At 40.8% G+C, this 25532-nt stretch overlaps 2 protein-coding genes across 2 annotated transcripts; one reads left to right on the forward strand and one right to left on the reverse strand.

Moving 5' to 3' along the window:
- The first annotated feature begins 134 nt into the window (after positions 1 to 134).
- Positions 135 to 17096, forward strand: LOC110979821 (scaffold protein ILK-like). The gene is made up of 11 exons (XM_022235915.2): positions 135 to 750; positions 2402 to 2567; positions 3896 to 3991; positions 4773 to 4869; positions 6035 to 6115; positions 6323 to 6408; positions 6909 to 7140; positions 7590 to 7711; positions 9217 to 9316; positions 10110 to 10240; positions 12308 to 17096. The coding sequence occupies exons 1-11, from the start codon at positions 662 to 664 to the stop codon at positions 12455 to 12457; spliced, it is 1350 nt and encodes a 449-aa protein (XP_022091607.1). The 5' UTR covers positions 135 to 661; the 3' UTR covers positions 12458 to 17096.
- On the reverse strand, positions 16537 to 25446 carry LOC110979786 (vesicle-associated membrane protein 7-like). Its single transcript, XM_022235841.2, has 8 exons — positions 25243 to 25446; positions 23981 to 24196; positions 23512 to 23561; positions 23061 to 23148; positions 22873 to 22963; positions 22473 to 22540; positions 22099 to 22191; positions 16537 to 21538 (listed from the first exon to the last, which is right to left on the reverse strand). Exons 2-8 carry the CDS (start codon positions 24182 to 24184, stop codon positions 21470 to 21472), a joined length of 663 nt encoding a protein of 220 aa, XP_022091533.2. The 5' UTR covers positions 24185 to 24196; positions 25243 to 25446; the 3' UTR covers positions 16537 to 21469.
- Positions 25447 to 25532: the final 86 nt, after the last annotated feature.

Consider the following 25532-nt stretch of genomic DNA (forward strand, 5'->3'; position numbering starts at 1 on the left):
ATAAACATTCCGTGACCTTATTTGGCTTGAAGTTTGCAAGAGTTCGTTGACCTTAACCAATTATTGTGGCACCTGGACTCCTCTTAATCAAAATTGATCATCGCTATCCCAGTCACCAGCCTACTATCGGTAGGCATCGACTGTACTGGCACCGTTCTGTCATCCCGAAAGCATTCGCGGTTTAGTTAACTCATGTAACAAGAACTCCTCGTTGTGATACTTTTTCGTCTTTGATGTCGGACGTTTTTGGGGTTTTGGCTTGGACCTATCACGAAATATTGGATTGAAGCTTACTCTTGTCATCCTTGTAATCTATAAATTCGTACACTTTGCTTGGAAATTTTGTTCTGAAAGTTGGCGGAGTTAGCTGGGATGGGCGGATATTCCCTAGCCCACATCACCCTGCAAAAGTTACACGCACTGAAACCTAACACCGCTGTGTAGCCTGCAGGCATGGATAACTGACTTGTCGTCAACGGACTAACTGACCGTTATCTTTGGGTCACAGTTTGTTAGCTGCGGCTAGGATGACAAGCCTAGTTTCATAGATCTCCTCTGTAAAGTTTTCATATTTGAATGTCACAACAAACATTCAGACATCATCATTGAAGTCTGAACTGACATTAGAGTTTGACTAGACTCAGCAGAGACAGCAAAGAAGATGGAGGATATTTTCTCTCAGATTCGTGATGGCAATGCCATGCATGTACGGGTATGGTTAGACAATGTGGAGAATGACCCAAACCAAGGGTAAGTCCATTGGATTTTCCCAACAAGCCCTTCCCAATTTAGTCTGAGTAACTTGGACCTTACAAATCGCCTTTTTTAACATTTGGACATGGTTTGGCAATAGTCAGATAGTAGGGTCCAAGTACCTTTCATAGGCTTTTGCTTCCATTAATTCCTTTCACTCAAAATAGTCCAAACCGAGTGGCCCTGTAATGTGGGGACTATAAACAGTTTTGAACAATGAAAGAGCTCCACACATGGACATCACTAAAATTTCCCTACAGTGGTGAATTAGCAGGTAAAATACTAAAGCAGTCTGATTTAGGTGTGCTCTGGTTATCTGTGTGTGGAACTCTTCCTAGTAGTAGGTTCAACATTAGTTAAAGTTACGGTACAGTATTTGATTTCTTTTGATAATGATGAAATGTGGGGAAACTTTTGGAATCATAAATTTATTGTATGATTCAGATGTGCTGCTTGTCCATAATACATGTACATGTACTGTTTATCTTTATCTTCCTATTCAGAAGGTATGTATTGAGTTCAGTATCTCAAATTGAAAACTGAGTGGACAGTCCGGATGTCTGCACCTTTAGTACGGTGTTATTTTTGCAGTCCCAGATTGTGACAGGAAGGAAGTCTGTAGGAAATCTCCAGCAAGTTGATCTGTGTGGAGTTAAAGAGATCATATAATAGAATGATTCCACTACAGGCCTTGAAATTGCAGCTTTATGTTTCAAATTGTAATTTTAATCTGCATTTTTGGGCCTTGTTGTTTTTATGCTAATGCAGCTTTGCATATGTATGAGCAAAACTGCGATGTCATCAAGGGCACTGAACCTCAATGTTGCATTGATTTGTGCACAGTTTGCAATCGTAAATTTCCAATTGACCAATAAGCCAGCAGGCAATGTTTTCTCAGAAATGGTTTCAAAGAACAAATTAGGACTTTAAAATGTGAGCTTTGTAATATGTAGACGGAGCAGCATCCTCTCTAATTTACATCACAGCAACAGGGCCCTCATTCTTATAGGAAAGTTTGGACAATTTTTCAAAGTTTAAAAGAGTGCACTTTTAGTACACTGAACTCCACAAGGATTTCAAATTATTTTCGCACTTTGAAGAAGAGTACAAATTGGCATTAAAAGCGAGCTTACAAAAACTTCATTGCATGCATGTGTGTTTCCTTTCACTTGTTATATGCAACTTCTGAATTAAAGAAAAATGATTGTTTCAACAGACCAAACAATTTACGTATACAAAATGCTATTGAATACGCTTATCTATAAATAGTCCACATTGTTTGGGAATGGATCAAATTTGGCCAAGGAGGCTAAGAATTTGTGTGCGTTATCTCATCAATGGCTTATGTGTAGTAGGTTGTGCGTACTTGTCCATGTCTCATACTTTCACTCACATATAACTTGGACCCATTGTGTGAAAATGAGCCAGAAATTGCCAGAGCCATGGTATCATCACGATGAAAATGGACATTATGTGTGTGAAACATGTTGAGGACTCCTGTTGCTTTACATTGAGCAAGATTCCTTTAAAGGCCTTCAACTCAAATGTGCCTCTGGCAACTTGTGACTCAGTTTCACAGAGTGGGTCACAATTAGTGTACATGTATGAACAATTTGATTGGGATGGAACAAACCTTTTCCCTCTGCAGTGATGACCATGGTTTCAGTCCCATGCATTGGGCCTGCAAGGAAGGCCGCACCAACATCGTCGAGATGCTGATTGGTCGAGGAGCTAAGATCAATGCCACCAATATGGGTGATGACACAGCATTGCATCTTGCCTCAGCACACGGCCATCGCGATATTGTGCAAAAGGTGAAGAATTGTATCAGTTTAGAAAGAATTTAGTATCTTAGCGTCACATTTCCCTGCCAGTCTCATTGCCAAATCTTTGGAAACAAACCTAAATTTGGACAAAAGGTTTAAGTAGATTCTGTACCCAACCTTGGAAGAGAAGTCTGATTACTGGACATCCTTTTTTTTCTCCATATAATTTGTTTTTGCAAAGTCCATTTGTTTCATACCCACTGAAGTTTCATTTATCGTAGCCTAATAAAATAAAGCCATGGTTACTCTCTTGTGATAGAAGATACATTAGATGTATTTGTTTTCTTCATTTTTGCTAATTGCAGTTAAAGTTTATTGTGCTCAGTTTTGTACATCCGATCACAGTTAACTTTAATAGTTTACACCACGCTGTTTTACAAAACATCACTCAGCTGCATATAATGAAGTACTGTACACAGTGAATAATCTATTCAACTGTTGAACAAACTACAAAATGTTTTCACTTTCTTTTGCAAATCAAGCTCTAGTATGACAGCCTGTATGCTTTGAACAGCACAAGGTTAACGTACTATGATACAATTTAAGGAAATTAAGGTCTGCTCATTTTACATATAAGTTGTGGGTTTTTTGCATAAGAAGCTACTGAAACTATGGCTGCCATCAGTACAAAAGTAAAAGAATAATTCCCTGAGTGTAAAGCATTCCAAGAGCTTTTGAAACATCAGATAATAATAAGTGTATTACTAAACACTAAATGCAAATACAACCCTCTTTAAAATTTATGGCACAAATGCACATTTTGAGCACATTCGAGGTCAAATCAAACTCCAAACAAAGAGTGTTGTTATTCTGCTACTTTGGCTGCCCATACATGTACAAGTTGTAGGCACAAGGAAAGCGGTCTGGTCTGCTCACTGGATCCATACACTTGTATGTAAAGGTGACATACATGTACTGAGCGTGAGTAGACCACTGAATAATGTAGTGTGTCTGTGTCCCGTATACCATGATAACGATTCTATCTTCAAGCAGACTTGACGTGCAGTAATGAGTGTATGTGCGTTTAAATGCATGTGACGATCAGCACGGGTAAATGCGCTACGTAATGAATTTACAGTCATGCAAATGTGTGTTTGCTTTTAGTGTAAAAATAGCACGGTGTGTTGAGTTACAACAGTGCATTACACGGGGTTTGACGTGGACTGTGCAACACAGTTATACATGTATGTCAAGAGTTATACACTCTTTGTTGCCATAGATCGGCCAATCAGAATGAAGAATTCAAGTTTGCCTGAAGGTACTCTGTAAGTGTCAGAATTTGATGAATAACAAGTTGCCTGTTTTGGTCTACATAGCTTCTTCAGTTACGAGCTGACGTGAATGCAGTCAACGAGCATGGTAACACCCCACTACACTATGCCTGCTTCTGGAATTATGAACTCATTGCCGATGTAAGTCTCACACTCAGTTGGTTTGTTTCTGAGTAAGAAACAAGTGACCAATTCCACGGCATGCCATTCTCATCTGAATGACTCCGGCATACAGTTACATGTATGTGGAACCAGAGACTTCTTATGCAAATCTGATTACTTTTCTTTTATGCTGGGTTGGGACTTGTAAACTCCAAATTCAAGTCACTTTGAATCAGTAGTGATGATACATATGATGGTACATCATGTGTGTGGATGGTGTTGCCCTACTGTACACAGTAACATTACCCTAGAAAGTTGCATATAATTGACTCCTGCCAAAATCCCTCCATCCAAGGTTTTACTCCTCATGGCGACCCTGAAAGATTTTGGGTGCCCAAACCAAAGTTGGCCCATACATTGTGGTACATTGTCCCCTCTGGAGGGGTGTGTGGTGGAGTTGGTTAGGGTTTGTAACTTCCAGCTGTGAGTTTGCGGGTTCGAATCCAGCAGCTGGACATATGTTGTGACCTTGGTCAAGTCACTTTTCCCCTCTTGGCCTCTCTCCACCCAGGAGGGTGAATGGTACTAGCATTAGCTGTGATGGACCTGAATCTCATCCAGGGATAAGAGAAATACATGTTTCTTCAGTCATTTCAGTGATTAACACCAACCTTGTGGGCTACATTGGCTCAGGAAGGGCTTTACCCAAACTCACGTCCTGATGGCATTGTTGTAAGGATTTCTAAGGTCTTGGTTTAGTTTGCTCTTTTCTAGATGTACATTTCAATATATTCCATGTTTGCTTCATTCCATCGTGCAGGATCTTGTCAACAGTGGTGCCTTAGTCAGCCTTTGCAACAAATTTGGAGACACACCATTAGACAAAGCCAAACCTGGACTTGCCAGTGTTCTGAAAGGTACCTGACCCTCATCTTGTTGAAAGATTCATCCTGCCTTTCCCATTGGCCAAAACTCTTCTCGATCTTCCTATAAGGAAGTGGGACGGGGAGTGACAATGGTACAGTGTACAGCTGAGCCACTGTTGCTTTACATTGGGCCAGACACTTTTTGAAAATCCAAGTACATGTACGTGCACAAAGAATGCGATTATGAAGGATTTTGGCTTCAATCTCATCAAGAATTCTAACTTTTAAACTGCATGGATTTCAAATGTCAAAATAATCCACTTTGTGACTAATCAACAATTCCACCAATGATTTCAAAGGTTTTAGATGAATTTAGGTCCAAAAACATGAAACAGAATACAGCCATCAATCAGACCTGTAAAAATGCCAAAGCACATAACACAAGTAATGTCGGCTTAACATGATAAATTTTTACATGATTCTAAGTCACAGTTCTAGATAAAATGATTTTCAGTTTCAACAATGTAATTATTTTAATAAAAACAAAGTCAGTTGATTCCCTTCTCCCCCAACACCCCCCGCTCAATAAAAATTGATACATGCCAAATTCAACAGGATTCAGTTGTTGTATGCACAACCAAAAGAAGTTTCACTTTTTATTGTTCTGATCAACAAAATTACCAGAGTTAGGCAGCACCTTAGTCATGTTTTGGTAGGAGCGTTATATCGGGAAAAAATAAGGGCAAAGTTTAGAATTTATAGGGTCTATGCAATTGTTTTCATTTTACAGTCCTTGAAGATTCACCTTGGTGTTTCAATCAACCTTGTTTTCAATTTTTGTCCCGCTATTTTGGAAGGCGTTTTGGTGGCTTCTTGATTTTATGTGCTAATGCAAATTTCCACATTCATGAGCAAACTTTGATGTCATCACAGGGAGGAATCACAATATAGCACTGATTCGAACACAGAAAACTGCTGGAATTTCGATACATCACTGCTACCTTTAAAGTTTAGTGATTCATTGTTGTTTGTGTTAGCATGTACGTGGCAATAACCCTTTCTCAGAAATGTTATCAATGAGTAAGTTTGGGGTTCTCAATTTGAACAAAAGTCTTCATAAATTGAAAACAGGTGTAAAATTGCTCAAAGTGTGTTAAAAACAACTTCATTTGCCTAGACAGTTAAGTTTGTCATTTGTCTTTCTTCCATTGCACAGATCGCGCTGCAGCTAATGGACAAGACCTCAATAAAATACCCTACAAGAACAGCAATTGGGGCGGCATGAAAACAAGAACACGTAAGTTACCATTTCCAAAATGACATAAATGTTGGCTCTATCTCATCTGGTCATCTGTCCTGACGACAGGCAAAAACAGTTTTCGACTGGCAGTTTTGCCTCTTCAAAATGTACAAGCTCCATGTGTCACAAAGTTTCAACACTGGTGAACAGATCTTGACATTTCCTTCCAAAATGTTGCGAAATATTTTCTGCTGTCTTTGGCAGGAGATGGTACACTCTCCAGATTTGCTGGGATCGACCTCAAACATGTGAAGTTGCAGAGTAAAATTGGAAGCAGCCCAACTGGGGAGGTATGCTCTTTAATTTATTGTGGGAAAAATAATCAAGGTCCTGTGTATATTGAGTTTCCCTGTAGAAAACATAATTCTTGAAACCTCTCAGTGACGGTTAGTATCAACAACCAGATTTGTTTGACAGTCTGGATATAATGGGCTTGTGGTTCCCAATTTTTTCCAGATTCCACAGTATTGCATGAATATGTAAGGCCGCAAATGAGTTTTTCTACTTTTCCTGTAGTCTGTTTAAATTTACAAGAGTGGTAGTTTAACTTTTGATTTATAGATTGCCAAAGGGCCGTGTAGCTCAGATGGCAGGCCACTAGTATAACGTCATTAAGATTGCATGATGTAGCTGAAATCTCACTCCACTTAACTGTCTTTGTTCAATGTATTTTGGATTGAAAGTCAATCTAAACAGTTATAACTGTGTTTTCCTTGATGAAGTATAAATAGATCCCCTCCACCATGATTATTAAAGGAGACAACCCATGTATCACCCTGTCTGTCCCCAGATGTGGAAAGGTATGTGGCAAGGCACAGAGGTCATGGCCAAGGTCTTGCGGGTCAACAACATCACCTCCCGCATCTCCCGAGAGTTCGGGGAGGAGTTCCCCCGCCTCCGCATCTTCTCTCACCCCAACATCCACGCCGTGCTGGGCTGCGTCAACAGCCCGCCCAACCTGATTGTGCTGAGTGAACGCCTGCCCCATGGCTCGCTCTACCATCTTCTCCATGAGGCATCAGGTAGGAGGAACTTTTATTCTTCCCCTCCATCTCCCCTTGGAAACTGATGCTTAATGTCCAAACAGCCTCTCCAGCTCGCCCCTTGCTGTGTAACATAAACAGTAGGATACCACTGCAACATTTCTCCCTGGATGAGAAATACTTCTTCTTTTCTTATACTTGTAGTGAATAGCCACTTCTTCATATCCAGTGTCATGCAACCTTTGCAGTGCTCCGGGCCAGTTCAATTACTGAAATTGTCAATCTCATTTGGGGTCGGTAGCTCCAAACTTATGCATGTTTTTTAATCCTTGGTGTCTTGTGCGTGTAGGTAACATGCGTGATTTCTGCTTCAAATTTGACGTCGTAACCCCATTATGTGCTGTTTGGAGCTGGCGCGTTTGAAGAAGAAAAAGCTCCCCCCCCCCAAAAAAAAAAACCTCACAAAAAATTCCTTTTGTCCACCATAGATGTCATGATTGATCAAGCTCAGACTCTTCGCTTTGCGGTGGACATTGCTCGAGGCATGGCCTTCCTGCATGCCATGGAGCCTCTCATCCCACGTTATTATCTCAACAGCAGGAACATCATGGTATGTTGAGTAATGGGTGCACAGGAATGTTCTCAGCTCCAGTGAGGGCTTTTAGCCTTCACCAGGAGCTTTGGAAACTATTCCCACTTGGTTTCCATCCCCAGTTGTAAGAATATTACGATGGACAGTTTTGGAAAGTTTTGACTGGATGGCAATAATGGGTGTGTCTACCCAGCTCCCCACACCTTGCTGCGTAAGCCGCTGGGTAGTGATAGACAGCTTACCAGCTCACCATACCTTGCTGCGTAAGCCACTGGGTAGTGATAGACTGCTCACCAGCTCCCCACACCTTGCTGCGTAAGCCGCTGGGTAGTGATAGACTGCTCACCAGCTCCCCACACCTTGCTGCGTAAGCCGCTGGGTAGTGATAGACAGCTCACCAGCTCACCACACCTTGCTGCGTAAGCCGCTGGGTAGTGATAGACAGCTCACCAGCTTCCCACACCTTGCTGCGTAAGCCACTGGGTAGTGACAGACAGCTCACCAGCTCCCACACCTTGCTGCGTAAGCCGCTGGGTAGTGATAGACAGCTCACCAGCTCCCCACACCTTGCTGCGTAAGCCGCTGGGTAGTGATAGACAGCTCACCAGCTCCCCACACCTTGCTGCGTAAGCCGCTGGGTAGTGATAGACAGCTTACCAGCTCACCACACCTCGCTGCGTAAGCCGCTGGGTAGTGACAGACAGCTCACCAGCTCACCACACCTCGCTGCGTAAGCCGCTGGGTAGTGATAGACAGGTCTGTTCTTCCTAGTAGCAGCCAAGCTATTAGATATAGCCATGGTCAATTGTATCTATCCGTCCAGTGTTTCAAGCCTGATGTGTCGTGCACATCCCTACATTGCCACTGGAGGATGCTGTCACATTTTTATACTTCGTCATCCTTCTGGTCATTTTCCTTTTTTCGGAGTGTGCTTGTGTTACATGTCTTACGTGTATTAGTGGACTGCACCTTGACATTGGGCACATTCCACAAGGAAGGAATCATGATATATTTTACCACTGATGTTTCCATCTAGAAACCCTTATAAATGAACGTATTCACATTTATAAAGCACAATCCTACAGATATGTTCAAAAGTGCTGTACAATGAAGACAATAAACACGGTCGAGCGAATGGCAAATAAGGGCGCCCCAGGCAGCTGCCAAATGACAAACAATCACCCACATCTATAGAGAGGAGACAATAAGAAGGGGTTACATGTTTAGAGGTGGGAGGAAAACCCCAGAGAAGAAATTTCTGGGTGAAGCCCACAGAATCAGGTAGGGACTGAATACCCAATCCACGTGTGAACCAAGCCGGGGACTCCAAACCTGGGCCACAGAGGTGAAAGGCAAGGAGAGAACTACTTTGCCAACCCAGCTCCCCTATTGGCTAACCATCTGTAAAGAAAGCTAGCTTGCAACTTGCTCAATGCCTTCAACAGTCTTGCACCGAGCAGATTCATTTTCGCAATGGCAGTTGAGGTCCTCACCAGTTTCTTTGTCGTGATTATTTGTCCTAGATTGACGAGGAGCTGTCAGCCAAGATTAACATGGGAGACACCAGGTTCTCCTTCCAGAATCGTGGCAAGTTCTTCCACCCAGCCTGGGCCGCACCAGAGGGTAACGTCACTCCTCCCTTGTCATTCTCGTAGATCTTCAGCTGTCTGTTTTTATAGTGGATCAGAGTAGCCACTTGAGGGGTTCTGATTGTGTTTGTGGCTTGAATTAGTCCTTGAAGGTTTGACGTGTGGGGAGCACTCAAGTGGCTTAGCGCCACAGCCAGGTGCTGTAGCAAATATCACTTTGTGACATTGTCTCTGAGTTTCAAAAACGGGTTGATGCCTTAAGAATTGTCTCACAAATTTTGATAAGATGACCACCAAGGGTCAACATTTGTGTTGTCCGATTTTGTAAAGATCGTCGGTTGTGGTAGCTTGTCATTTTTAAAAATCAGTATTTTTGGCTTGGACAAGTTTGGTTGAGAATTGCATGGTTCAGACGTCATTACACCACTACCCTCACTGCATCAGTCGTCTTTCATTGTTTCTACAACCCTCCCAGATTCTCAAAAAATCCACCAGGGGTTTTAACAGAGGATTTCACAGCTATAAAGAAGATAGAACCCGGCCACTATCAGGGGGCGTTCATGCCCCTCGACAGTTAACGTCAAAAGTCACAAGAGTAATGCCATTCATGTACCCTATGTTGGAGGAATTTGGGTGAATGGAGGAAGGTACCAATTAAGAATGTGTTGGAAGTGTGGATGGAATGGCAAAGGGTCCAACATTGTTTTTGAGATAACAAGTCCACCCTTGCGTCCACCCTTACTTTCATGGGTTATGTAATGACCGCTCTGAAGATAACGATGTGATGATGACCAGGCTGTTAATAGTTTGTCTGTTTAACTAATCAGCTCTTCAGAAGAACCCGGAGGAGATGAACGTAAGAGCAGCGGACATGTGGAGCTTTGCCATTCTGCTGTGGGAGCTTGTGACTAGGGAAGTCCCTTTTGCTGGAATGACACCCATGGAAATCGGCATGAAGGTAGAAAAGGAGTGTTTTCCCCTTGTAGAGGGTTTGCATGGCTGCCATCTTGCAGGTCAGCGCTTTTTGTTCCACAGGGTACGCACAGAGGAAATTTCTCTGTGGAACAAAAGAACTGCCCTACAAGATGGCTACCGTGCAAAGCCTTTCTTGGAAATTTGGAATATTTACCTATTCGGTGTATGGCATATGTTTAAAGGACAGATTTTGAAAATCCAGTCATTGAGTTTTGCAATGGATGGAATGAAGGATGAATGTTGGGTTTTGTACATAAACATACATGTTGAGGAACAACTATGACGTATTTCTTACATCCTGATCAGCCAGTTTGGTATTCCAACTGTGCATGCCTAGACTGAAACCCATTCGAGGTCTTTCAGGAACAGCAGCGAGCGAACGCGACTGTCTGCCTCATCAGCACAGCCATATGCCCACTCAAGTGTGCACTTGGGTCCTGAAAAACCTTGCCTTTTTCAATTACCAAAGTGGCTCATGAGCAAAGCACCATGGTCAAATGGTGTTACACGTTTCACTTATTTATGGCAATACTAGTGTCTGAATCCTGACAGGGATCAGGGTGCTTGTGGTCCGTGGACAAGACCCTCATCAACAGGTGCCTCGGGTATTAAGGAAGTATCTCAAAATTCGGAACGGTCGGAACGTTCCCAATGGAAAGCTGTGTTCTCATTCCGGAACGTTCGGCCGTTCCGTTGGGAACGCGATGTTCCATGTGGAACGCTGTGTTTCTTTGTGAGAACGGTCCAATGGGAACGTCCCCCATTCGGGTAGCTTCATATTGACCATTCACAAATCTTAGCCAATGTCCAAAAATGGAGCCTGCCATGATAAACGAACTACTTTGCTTTTATGGTAGGCCTAATTTTGATTTAGAATTGTAAGTAAACCTAAGATGGAATGTGATGTGGCAAAATTTATTAATGTAATGAAGGAAATTTTGTTTTTAACTGAGATAAAAAAGTGAAAATCACTATGTGCTGACTTCATGCTAAGTACATGTATATGTTGGTGTGCTATAGGCTGCAATACCAACATCGAGCTTAATTGCCTTGGTCGTGTTGTTCAATCTTTCCCATGATATTTGAACACCTCACCCTGCACCCGTTCAATTACAGGTTAGGTTTTTAAATTGTTTCTGATATGATGGAATACTTATGCATTTAAACTTGCGAGGATAAATTCCTCTATCATGCAAACCTGACAATGAATAAAACACTTCCAAGTACAGACGTTAACATTAACACAATAAAATTAACGGTGCCCAGATATACTCTAAAGTCATTGCATGGTAATCTAGGCCATGATGAATATGGACAAGAAACAAGGGAGAAAAGTTAACCTTCATGAGGAGTAAATCACAAAATGCTGCACTCCAGCTGCCGTCCTGCAGACACAGGGTCAAGGAAATGAATGCCAAAAATCTTTATTCCCGATTGCAAATGGAACTGCAGGACCGTTCCACTGAGAACACGCGTTCCCAATGGAACGCTGCCTGGAACAGTCTGGAACGCCAGCGTTCCAGTGGGAACGGTCCAACGGAACAGGAACGTTCCTAATTTTTTAGACGCTCCCTAACCGCTTTGAGAATTATACACGAAATGTTCAATATTAAAGTTTGAAGCACCACATCTTATCATTGTTGTTAGACTCATCTTGTACTTTTTGAGTATATTTGTACAAAGTGTGACACGGCCTTACTGAATCACTCTTAGGATGTTACTCAAACATAAGGTTAATGTATACATCAATCCAAATGGTCCTCACTTCAATATAATCTTTCACACAGAATAGGGGATTGGGGTTAAAGAAATAAGCCATTGACTAAACACTAAGATTAACCTGAGCAGTAGGTATGTTATGGGAATTAAACTCTTGAAAAATGCCCATTCATTGTTTATCACACAAATCATGCAGCCCCCCCCCCCAAAAAAAACCCTCTTGCAGGCTAATTCCAGTGGCTACCACTTACTTCATTTAAAGAGACCACACAGTTGTCAAATGTTTCTTTTAGCCGAATTGATTCCATTTTCCTCTGCCAACTCCTCTCAGATTGTGGGTGAGGGACTTCGCGTCGACATGCTACCTGGCGTCTCCCCTCACATCGTCAAACTTATCAAGATCTGCATGAACGAAGACCCCGTCAAGCGGCCACGCTTTGACAGGATCATGCCCATCCTGGACAAAATGCGTACTTCGTAAAAAAAAATCACATGCAAAGCACCAACGATGACCAAGTATTAGAGAGAGGAGTTTCATGCACTAATTCAGCAGAACAGAATTAGCCGAGGCTGAGATGACTACTTTTGAAAGGCAGCAAAACCTGGTTGTGGCAGAGTCCATCACAAGTCCCAGCAAATCCATCACAATTATTCAGAGTTAATACAAGTCAATAGCTCTTCAAATGGGACTGTGACAAAAGCATTGTTTTGTTATTGTTCACCCCATTAATTATGACTAGTCTTGTGATAAGGTTTGTAATTGGTCTTGCTGAATGACTTAGGATGGACTCAACACCACACTGGCATCGCCATAGTTTAATTTGTACCCTAGGATACTTAACTGAACAGTTGTTACCTGTAATGCTGCAGTAGTTGAGAAATTATTCGCTCTCTGTTCTTATTTACATTACCTGCTGCTGCAGAACCTTTGCACAACAGCACCCTCTAGTGGTGAACATTTAAAAATTTTGATTGTTGAGAAGATCTTGAGGGACAGTTTCTTTCCCATTTGTGGTTTCGGTTAGCACACATGCTACTCCAGACCATGGACCTGTAATTTGGATGCTCGCTTCCTGTCAGGTAGACGTAGGCAAAAGGTGTACTCTGTGTGCTATGGTCTGCACGCATTCACTTGTTAAGTGGTTGCCCGAGGCATGACTGACTTGTATGACTCACGAGTGTTAGTCACTTACTGCCCATCTGGCTTGTAGTAAGGGGCCTCTGCACATGGTGAATGGTCATTGTTAGGAGGACAAATATGTTAGTGATCCACTGATAATATTCAGATAACTCAATATTATGCAGACTCCATAAAGACTAATGAAAGCCATGTTTGATTCAATATTTCGTTCTTTATTCAGAACATCTTCATTCCTGAAGATGTTCTGAATAAAGAACGAAATATTGAATTCATTCCTGAAGAAATATTGAATCAAACATGGCTTTCATTAGTCTTTATGGAGTCTGCATAATATTGAGTTATCCAAATATGTTATGAGAAGAAGTTTTTGTCTCCACAACTGTCTCAACAAAATAACTTCTCTCATCAACGGAAGCCCTGCCAGGGCAAAAGTTCCTACACAGAGGCTGCGGTAGATCTGGAACAGCCACCCATCTGACAAGTCTGCTTGTCAACAGTTTCCTGTTCAACTCTGATAAACATCAGAATATTTGTTTAAAAAAAAAAATTAACTCAGTTAGTATGATTTGGTGGAAGGGCAACAAGTTATAACTCCCCCCCCCCAAAAATCTTGGTCTTTTCAAGTCTGTGGTTTTGCCTAACTTGGGGCCATCCAAAGTTTTCAATATTTTCATGCTCTCACAAAGCGTACAAGAGAGTAGGGGGTTGTAGGCCGCGTATGATTTTTCGGGTCCTGTAAAATGTAGATTTTTTAGTAGTATTCTCATTTATATGTAAAGCGTGAAAAGTCAAGGAAAAGCAAGCATTACATGTAATAGCCAGTTGTGCGCTGAAAGCTTGTTCCTAAGTATGCAAGGTTTGCATGCATCGTGCATGTACATGTACTTTCCATGTACTTTAGGCCTACCCGCCATGATGCCTGGTGCAGCTCGGTACACACCATGTTGATATGATGTACTGCACGCGTGTGCAAATGTACATGCCTGGCCTGTGATTTTGAGCTGTGAGCTCATCGTGGCACATTGGTCCCAATGTGGTATCCATTTTTACCCACATAATTTTGTTGTAGTACCGGGGACGTGATCTTCAGTGATTAGAAGAATGTTTATATATCAATAATGTATCTAAATGTTTTTCATATTGATTCTGTTTCTTTTTAAAACATGAAGGTTTTCAAAAATGTTTATCTGTGTGCGTAATAATGGGCACTTTCCAACAATCTAGTGCCTATGGGAGTTTGTCAATATTTCAGGATACTGATAGAAAAATGTTGATAATTAAGTAGTAATTGGGGGAGAGAGGGGGGGCCTTCAAATGGTACTCTGTGTACTACTATGAAAATGTTGAAAACTTTGAACGAACCCCCTAAACTAATGTATTTTTTTCTAAAGTAAGCATGGTGCTGTAATGATCGTAGACTATGTTTTTTAAGAATTAAAATTAAGCCTCAACAGAGAGACACTTGAAGTTTGAATGATTTAGCCTTTGCTGGAGAATTCGACAATCAAGAGGTTTTATGTACTTAAATAAGTATGTTCCCGAATCGGTTTGTAATGGTTCGGTCCAGGTAGCCGTTTTGTTTACTAAGGTTGATTGAGGACAAGTTGAGTGATGACTATTTGGTTGCTACTGGTCAAATCTCTCTGGTAACCTGTGCACAACATGTGCAGTGGACACCATGCAAAATCCACCACTGGTTGACAGATGGTTCTCACTCAAACTTGGCCTCAGATTTGCAGGGTGTGTGAGGCTGTTGTAAGATCTGATTACTGTTAGATTTTATGTAAGATATGCATGGTTAACTAATGTCTTAAATTATTAACAGTGAGATGAATTAATTGACAGGAGTAGGCCTTAGCCTGCAGATGTTCCCTCAAAGGTAATCAATATTAACTTTTACCAAACTATTGTATTTTTGTAGCGCATCTAACAGAAAAGCTTTTTCCCCTCCAAACTTTTTAGCCAACTGTAAATAAGCGAAAGCCTTGCTTATGATTAAGTTAAATACTAGGAGCTGATTTGCAGACTTCCACTTAGTGTAGTCCTAGCTATTAGCATCTTCTGTTTACTGTAATTTATTCTCTAACCTTATGACATTTTTTTGCTGGCTGAATGTGACTATCTTTGCTGTTTCCTTGCTCCCTCTTGGAAACTTTAAGCTAGCACTGTCTGTGTCGTTTTCATGAGGACATGGGCGACAAGGCCGCAAGCCATGGCAGAAGCAGAAGACTAGGAGAGAGAGGAAGGCTAAGATCTGCTGAGAAATTGAAGTCGACAACCACAGCATGACTAGCTAAAGGTTAGAAACTAGTGGGCACACAGGGAAGTAAAGGTTTTGCTTTTGACTTGAAACAGGAGGTTGAGAATTCACCCTCCTGTTTCATCTGTTTGCTTTTGTTTGTTTTTTTAGGATGTTCGTTGAGATGAGGCTGTAGGTCTTGTTTGTCACGATGCCTTTTCGTTTTGTCTATTTTCAAAGGTTTTGAGACTTATTTTCAAAATGGATTTTGCAAAAGGGATCCAACAGAAAATGCAGTCAACTTCAAGAGCATGCTTGTAATAAACGCATGTACTATTTTAAACAAATCCTGAAACTTCCTCAGTCCCTTGAATTCTTTTGATTTCTATGTTGTCTGTCTCTCTTTTTTCCAGTTCATTTGTAACAGGTTGGTAATAGCAAGGTCATTTTGCTGGTCTCAGCAACCTTGCAGTAGAAACAAGAGTTGACTGCAGTTTCCCTTTTTTCCTTGGACTTTTACAAGGAGATATCTGCATTCAACCTCAAGGCATCTGCCTGGTCATTGACTTTGAACTTTGATCTATTTTTCTTTGCACTTGTTTTCTCTTGTCTTGTTCATGTTATCACTGGCACTTCTGCACACGTCTGGTAACAGTTGTCACTCATTTTGAAGATAATACAGGAGCTTGGTCGGCAATTTGGTATAGTTCATAGTTTCACATAATATTTATACTGGCAGAAGTTCTTCTATCGAAACTTGTAGTGTGTTAATCTCACACCTTTACCTACGGTTGACACTTGTTTAAGACTAACTGTAATGTCTTTTGAAATTAGGACTGCCTTGGAGTTCAAAATTACTTAGTTGAGCTGACAACAAAAACAAGTTTATGAGTGATACCTAACTTGTATGATTTCTTTATGTGGAGTTTCACGTGTTGCTTAACACTGCCTTTATTTCAGGCATTTGATACATAATTTTTTTTTTCAAATTTGATGCTTAATGCTGCCTTTACGCATTTGAGAAAAGAGCGTATGACTGGCAACAGAGAGGCAACATTAATGGCAAAAAGATGTTGCATTTTCTAGAAGGCCCATACAGGGAGGGGGGCATTTCAATCCCCAATTTGAAAGGGAGGGGGCATAACGGTAGAAATGAAGGAATAAAATTCCCGGCCAAGCCTTGCTTTTGAAGTTCTTTATTGCAAAATGTACACAACCAAGTTGATACACGCCATACCAGTGCTGGTGTTACACATGGGCACTTAAGATCTTATATTCATACAAGGTTAATAATGCAGGAATTGTACCCTTTTGCTGCACTGCACTCATCAGTTTGTCAGCATGATAAATCTGAATAGACACATATGGGCTTACATGTTCTTACAACAACAGCATTCAGTTAAAAGACTGCTGCAATATTTTACACTTCATGTTTTTGTATTTACAGGTTCAAAAATACAATGACAGATGTCGAGGGTTTGCATAAGGTACAGAGACCAAAAATATAATTGTGGTACTTCAGAACACCACAAAACCTTTGAATTGATTTTGGAATTTACTCTGGAAATGCTGGGCAGTAAGGCTTCACAGACTCCTCTCTGATTGTTTTGTTCTGTTAGAATTAATGGGTTTTTAATCTTGTATAAGCTGTGTTGCTAGAGCCCTTGCATGCCAAATTGCTGTAACAATGAACAAAAGCAGAAATTGTCAGTACAAATAAATTTAGTTTTGATACACAGATATCTAGATTTATGGGACTGCAATTTACTCTGGTGAATGTGTATAACTTAATGGACATTTCTCAGAGATGATACCACACTGTTCACCCTTCAGTTTTGGCCCATGTGGCCCACATGCAGATTCTTACAACTAGCGAGTTCAAAACCCAGTAATTACTTGGCCCATGGGTGTGGACAGCACAACTTGGTTGTGGACGGAGTCACTTCTCTCCTTCATTTGACCATTAAAAATTGGCGAGTTAGCAAAGTTGTGTCAGAAGTGTCGGCCGATTCAGGCACTTACAAATAGCTGTGGGAAAAGTCCCCTTTAATATATAAATAATGCTCTACTTGTTAAGCCTGCTCCAACAATATACGTTTACATGTATATTCTACAATACAATCAGCATGTTTTACACACTTCTTGGAATGGATGTACTTTATTAGTTATCTCACGAGCACAAGTGGAACACAGAGAAGTGTAGTGCATCTGTGTCCAGTATGCCACTTGGTATACTGGACACTGAGGCATGAGCACAGTCTTCAAGTCAAGTAAGTTTATCTTCAAGTAAACTTGACGTGCAGTAAAGAAAGTAAAGGGGCTTATGCGCACTTTACTTAAAAAAAGAAGACAAAAGACATCACACAGCGCACAGCAAAAACAGTAACACCGATGTACCACAATGCTCCAATTTTATCTGGGGAGCACTGGAATGACATGTATTTGTGTTTTAACTTATTTCAATAACAACAAAAACAGGGCTTACACTAAGAAAGGAAATTGTCAGAATTGTACGTGCATTTAAACACGTGACAATCAGCACAGGCAAACACGTCGCTTTTGAATTTACAGTCATGCAGATGTGCGTTTGCTTTTAGTGTAAAAATAGGGCAATGCGTTTAGTTAGAACAGCGCATTACGCAGGGTTTGATATGAAAGGTGCAATACAGTTATATATCACACTGTTTCTATGGATTGACCAATTAGAACTGAGAATTCAAGTTTGCCTGAAGATAAGGATGGTTATTACCTGTGTTCAGGACACATAAATCCCAAATCACTGTGTAGCAGTCCACCATATTTCAATGGTAGCCACTGCAGCAGTACTTTCATTAATGACACCGTCTCCTGTTCATTTAACAGCGCTTTTAACTCATGACAACGGTAGATATTTTGCAATAGACTTGTTCCATAATGACACCATACTTTGTATACATGCATGCTTTCCTATGGCATTGCGGTGGGACATAATTCACCGAGTCCCCCTTAGAAAAGCGCACAAAGCATGATGACATTATGCTTTAAGCTCGTCATTATTAGCTGCAAATAATTGCTGAAGTGTTCTGTTCTAGTACAAAGAGACAATGTACCCTAGTGAGTGATCCACTGCTTCTGTACTGCACAGCCATGAGCAGCGTGTTTCATCACAGTAACCTCAAAATGGCTGTGAAGTAATGAAAAAGGTGAAAGACATCCTCGACAGCAAGTGTCAAAATGCATACGAGTTTTTACGGTTACAAAAGACTTGTACTGTGGCAACCGATTTTGCCGCTATGCAACATGTTAGGTAACAAATACAAAATTGTACATGCAATACAAATTCTTACATGCTATCATATATTACGATTCAAAGACCTTCCCACGACATGAATAGAAAAATAAACATTTTAAGCCCTGTAACTCTATTTTCCTTGGCTCCCAGTACCAATTACCATTCATTATACTGTACAAAATTCAAAATAAAATGCCAAGTGAAATTGTTTCGAGTGAAAATGTTTTTGAAACGTAATATATGCGAGAATAAACTTTGCAGCTATAAATGATGTACAGCTAGCAAAAGGATAATCAACAAATAAAAAGGAAATGTTAATATATTAGTTATATATAGATGGCTTATAAAGTGGATTTAAATGAACCATATATTTTGTGTTGGTTAACACGTTGACTGCCACGCACAATTTCGAATGGGCGTTCCCATTTGCCAAGTGCTGTACACATATGTGCATATTTAATAGGTACCTTTCAGGTGTCTGTTTGAACTTGGATATTTTACACATGTATGTCCTCCCACTGCCAGCAGTGTATTTGTTGTGTTTGTCAGTGATGCCAGTGTACTCAACTCACATTACAATAGCCTATCATTTCCTATGAGTATACTCGTACTGGCAGAATTCAGTACACCTGACTATGAGGCAGTCAACGTGTTCAAACCCAACACTGGTTTAATACATCAGCTGGGCAAACTTGCAGTTCTGGCAAAGGCAAGCAGGAATGTTTCCCATTGGCCCACGTGTATACAAAAGTTCCAAGTGTCATGCACTATGTGCACATAAAACTACTGTGTATTGGGCGACACACAGGTATTACACAGCTTGTTTGATACACAGTGTGGGTATGCTCTGTACGAGAAACCCCTTTTCTCTCTCTCGTCAATTCTGAACAGGTGCAAATATGTGGGGAAAAGTTTGCCTTTGCCATTCTGCTAGGATTGAAACACGAGCCCTGCTATGTTGAATCATTTATTGGAAGTCACTGCTGCCACAAAAGCAGTTTGCAGCAATTCTTTGTATTTTACATTTCTCAAAATGTTTGCCCTCATTTAAATTCCCTCAATGACGGAGAATAACAAAAAATTTGTAAAAAAAGAAAAAAAAGCATGCTGAATTCCAGTCGAAAATGGACAAGTTCAGCAAGCCTGCCTTTTTTTAATCATATCAAATTAAACAATGTGTTAACATTGAGCACCCTGTTGGTTGGTTTCAATCCACTATTGGAATCAACCACATCATTCCCAGTGCGTTTCCAACAAAAATGGAATAATGCACTATTCGTCTATGTCCTTTTTGACGCAAGCAGGTGCGTGGGACTGCTCAATTACCAAGCCAACTACGCCTCTGTTTAATTTACTGCACATGGTAATCTCACTAGCAATTATTTACAATTTCAGCTGCTGGAATGCTGTGAAGTATGCGACCGTTCTGTGGTATAGACTCCCAAAAATACATCACTGGAAATGTTTCAAACCACAGACAGTCGAGTGTAAATACCACATGGCATCTGCAAACGAAGTTTTGCCTTGCCTGTGTACAATGATACTTGCCTCAGCTGACTTCAGCTTGATCATAATTCTTTGTCCTGTCTGGTGCAGAATGACTCATACTTTTACTTTTAATTATGGGACCCGAGGTTGAATCTTGTTTCTCGTGGTGCATACAAAAAATTATCTAAATAGCAACAAAATACGGTAGATTTCTGGTACACTGCAAAACATAGGCCAATTTTCACCTTATTTGTACCCTTTTAATCCATTTCATCTGAATAAACTAGAATTAGCACAAATTTAACTGGAAAGTATTCTCATTAACTGAAGTACACACAGTAGATACATGTAGGTGAACTTAATTTGCACATTTCATTTTGTAAAGATCACATGGGTCAAAAGGTTTTAAACTTAGATTGGTTTCCAAATTCAATATAAAATGGTACTGTTTTCTACCAATCTCCCTCCACATTACCTTTTCACATGTTTGACAAGAGTGCTCGGAGCTGTTTGTAGAGAAAGGCAGTGTGGGCAAAACATGTAGCTGATACGACACAAACACTGACAATCAATGGCTGTATCTGAATCTCTTGTCTAGAGCTAGGTCTAGGTCTTCGCTCCATTACAAATGCGCGGAGACGCATAGACAATAGACCTAGCCGTAGCTCTGGAAGCCCGTTTCGGAAACGACCAATCCATCACACTGTTTTTCTGCCGTGCAGATGAAGCCACACAGACCTCAAATCTATAATTTTCTGCAATGTACAGCTTTGGCCACATTTCACTATCTGCTAAAGCAAGACAGGAGACATCCGCTTGCTTGAATGTTGTTGGCTTGGAAATTGGCCCGTTCTCTGCATGATCTGAAGTCACTGGCATGGTCTGATGGGATGAAACCCGAGACTGGGGAATCAGTGGCCATGTCTTGTGTCCTTGAAAAGGCTCTTGTGATTTCCTTCATCTCCGACATGCTGGCATCATATCCAAACTTTTGGACATCTTTCAAGGTGGTTGATACATCGTCAGAGAATTCAGAATTCTACTTGTCTAGTTGTCTCATTAACTGCACTCATGTACAATTAAGCACAGTGAACGTACCCTCTTGCCAAGCATCTATTACGTCCAACACTAAGCTTGAACGTTGACGTGCTAAGTTTTGTTCTGAAAAAAATCCTGTCTTGGTGTGTGGTGTGATTAAATATGCCAAATGAGACTGCACGCATTATTCATGAGGGATGTGGCCTGTTTTGCTTCAGCGCACCATACTGTGTAATGTGCTGTCCACAGTACTATTTTGGAGCAGTCAGTATTGAGTGAGACAGTCACACTGATCATGAGACATGGCTGGTATTGTTCAGTGCTGGACACAGCGTGGCCAACTCAGTCCTCCGCATGCGGCCGAAATGATGAAGTAGATTATAAGCTGTGATAAAAACAGAGGAAATTCTTACAATAATTGAAAGTTGACTGCATTTTCAACCATGCTTTTTCTGAAGACATTGAGCTGTCAGACTTTGTTACCATTTGTTTTAACACAATGTGAATTTCTGCTAGCTGAGATGGGTGGTTTGAAGGAATGACACAGTGAACCGCATGTTTGAGTTATAAAACGAGTGCCACACGGGCATAATATCAAATGCACTCATAACCGTAACCTCCTAGGGACCACTGAAATCCTGCATAACCTTGTTGGCTTCGGCATGGTTAGGGTTTTAAATTAAAGGAAGCCACTCTCATGCTGCTTTCCACCTTGTCTGTATACTTCATAACTATAAACACCTAAAGGCTCACAATGTACACTTGCCTTATCACTGTACATGTACACCCTTTGTGCGACTGTCACAAGCACTCTGAGTACTTATAAAGAATTCAATATTTTACCACATGGAACTCCAGACTACATTCAGTTTAAACTCAAAATTTGTTCAAGACGTATCATTGAAAAAAAACAAATGATAACGAAAACAAAATGATCAAACGTACAGTTACAATGACAACCAAAATAACGATCAATTTGACGTTCTTGATGCACATGGACCGGGCCAGTGTTTTACTGCTCTTCCTGAACGTGAGAGACTGCAAGAAATTCATAGAATACAAGTTATTAAAAGCACAGTACAACACAGTTACAATTACATAGCACCAAGGGCAACAATGTTACTGATGGTGAATTGTGAAAGCTGAAATGTCTGAAGTTTTTCCCCTGAGGTTGTACAGACTTTGAAATTATGTATAACATTCCTGGCATGAGACACTTGAATTTATTCAGAACCCACAAAGGCAGTTGGAGGTTTACTGGGGATGGGAAAAGTTGCTGAACATTTCTTTATGCCTGACTGCACTTGAGCCAAACTTACCGTGGTTTCCAAATCTTCTGTCTTGTCAATCAACAGCTCCAACCTTTCTCCTCTATTGGACAGTGATTCTGTTGGGTGTAAAGATAACAAAAGGTTTGAGTGTGCAAGACTTGGTTTTTGTTGTCAAATCAATTAACATGTGATTTATTGTACTGGAAGTCTTATCCACAGGCAAAATAGTTGATCAGGCTTCTCTGTTATTAGAATTTGACTAGAATGTGAAACTCCTGATTCCTTTTGCATTGAGAGACAGAGTACAGACACAGCTGGCTTCAAGCTTTTAAAACTTTCAAACTCACCAGACAACAGGCCTATACAAGCTGACATCCTAAAACCCCTCCGTTGCAAATACTTCTCTTCATGCAAGAAACTAACTTTCATGACCAAATTGTTGCCTTACCGATGTTTCTGACCATGATGCGGTTCAGGTCTTCCATGTCGGCTTGCACGCTGCCAAGTCTATCGATAGGGGTCTCTTCTGAATAGTACCTCTGAAACCAGTCAAAAACACACCAAATAAAGAGGTTTTTTCCGGTAGGCCGAGTATGGAATACATAACACAATGAACAAATAAATTCTGTAACATACCATTTGGTTGGCTAGAACTGGGGAAAACTCGCTGTTCATTGCATATGGAAGTGCTGTGTGGGCTCGGGACCCGTACGTCATTTGAAACCTGGGCATGAAGCAAGAGTGTATAATGTGACTTTAATGTGTCTAACAAGCTGTCTGTCATCTCCTAACCACTACATCCATTCACGTGAAAAAGAAGAATTAGCTTGTAACATGTTAAAATATTCATTATCAAGAATTACTTGGAGAGTTAATTGCTTTCAGCAATAATGAGGAGGTAAGTAAAATACAAATCCACAGGATATCTTATTTTGACCGTTACATCAATCAATATTAAGATTCAACTTCATCAAAACACTATTCACTTTTTATATCTCCTGGAATTTAAAAGTAAAACATGAATTCCTCTGTGGTTGTGTAGTCTTGTAACTGTCATTCTATAAAGATTTGTATACGGGGATCTTACTTTCTTTTAATGTCACCTAGGAACATGAAGGCTCTGGATCTTTCAAATTCCTGTCAAAAACATTTAAAAAGAAACAAAGAAATGATAAGTAGCTTGCTGAAGCCTGTCAAAACAGTAGACTGATAATCAACCCCTTCGCCCCAAAACCAATAGAACAGTGTAGGTTTTCATCTGTAGCCCTTGCTACAATGCAACAGAGATTTACTACAGGGACCATTGAAATCAGGCATAACCTTGTTGGGTTCAGCATGGGTTGTTGGGTTAATTACAGCAGCCTATTTGGGCAAATTTGTGAGTGCCAAATTGGGGCTAGATAGCTTTGGTTGGCAGAGCAATAGTTTTGTAATCCAGAGAATGGAGGTTCAAGTCCAAAGCTTGGTGGATTCTTTCCACTATCTACTATCTTAAGTGATAAGGAAATGAGGGTTTATTATTATCCATTTATCATTTTCCTCTACAAGAGACATACATCGTCTGTGATGCACAAGTAGACAATCTTATCCTCTGAGATGTAGTGGAACAGGTAATTGTCATGTGAGTAGGTCAGCTTGGTGTTCTGTGGAGGAACCTTGGGAAGGATCTGGTCCGTGACCTCCATGAAGTTACCCTGACAAGCTGCATGATTGACCAGCACGGTTGTGCCCCTTGCTACAGTTGCATACAGTACAGGCATCTTGATGGCACCCTGGTGGTAGAAGAAAGCACATTAACTACATGAACATCGAGAGAATATAAAGTGATCATGCCTTTCAAAGCAATGGAAGATCAATTTTCTTTTCCAAAGTCCATTATGGGGAAGAGTTCCACATATGGATGCCAGTAATTCTTCCTTACAGTGACTTATTAGCCATCAGAATGTAAATGTAAAAACACGTCCAGAAAAGTTCATTTTAGGAGGAAAATACCAAGTCATTTACTGGAAAAACACAATTTTTCAGGTCAGTCTTATAGGATTTGTGCACAGAGTGTCAAGTGGCATCCTTACATGGAGCTCTTTCCCCATATGTACAAAATTCAAGGAAAGAAAGTAGCCTCCAAGTTTTTCTGTTTCTAGGCAATATTATGATATAGATACATGCACATGATATATGATTTACCATTTATGTTTTATCATTTAGGCTATGGGCTAACCATCATCTTAATGAAGGCCAATCATCACAGAAATTCACGCAGTTGGCGTGACCTCACTATGGACTTTTAACCCATGGCAATGGGGCAAATTTACCCATCGTGCTATTCAACAAGGTACAGAAGTTCCAGGATGTCCACCGCAAGAATGCTGAAATAGACATAAATTTTTAACGAAGCAAACTCCCAATTTTGTTGGGAAATAAGCCTACGTAAAAATTGTCTTAATTTCCAACTAGCCCCATTAATGTGGCCTATGGACGGTACACTGTAGTGGAGCGCAGCATACCGTAGGCCACAGACTTCTAAACAATGCTTAAGTCGAGTCAGGATGCAACATTTCTCTGGTCACGTAGGCGTATGCCACTCACAAACGTGACATATGAACCCTTGATTGACTGCTTATCTCCCAAGCCAAGGTTGGTGCGCCAATAAAATTTCTGCAGTCTGTCGCATGTCGTGTCTGTGTTCCTTGCTCTACCGACAGTCTCCGTCGAGGCGATACCTGGGTTTCAATGAATAACATGCTAACGTAAGACCATGGAGGTAGATATTTCTACGTGTACCTATATGCTTAGACCAGTAGTAAAAATGACCACTCACAAATTTCGTCGATCAAAACACATCAGATTGTTCCGTACTGTGTCAAAGATTTGATATTCCTCTTTTCTGGACTTTGTAAGTGTCAATAAGCACCAACGTTTTACTTAAAAATGTAGGTTAAGTGAAGCAGAGTCCGGGAAGTAAATACTGTGTCAAAAACCTGTTGCACCAACATTCGTCTGGTACCTACCCGCATCACTCATACGAGACATACGGGACCAAATACGTCATAGTGTGCAGTATGGTAATGTACATGTACGGTGTACTTCGTCATGCATCGCATCACGCGC

This window comes from Acanthaster planci, linkage group LG02 (genome assembly GCF_054643075.1).
Source record: "Acanthaster planci isolate LZ-2023a linkage group LG02, COTS_SCS, whole genome shotgun sequence".
NCBI lineage: Eukaryota > Metazoa > Echinodermata > Asteroidea > Valvatida > Acanthasteridae > Acanthaster > Acanthaster planci.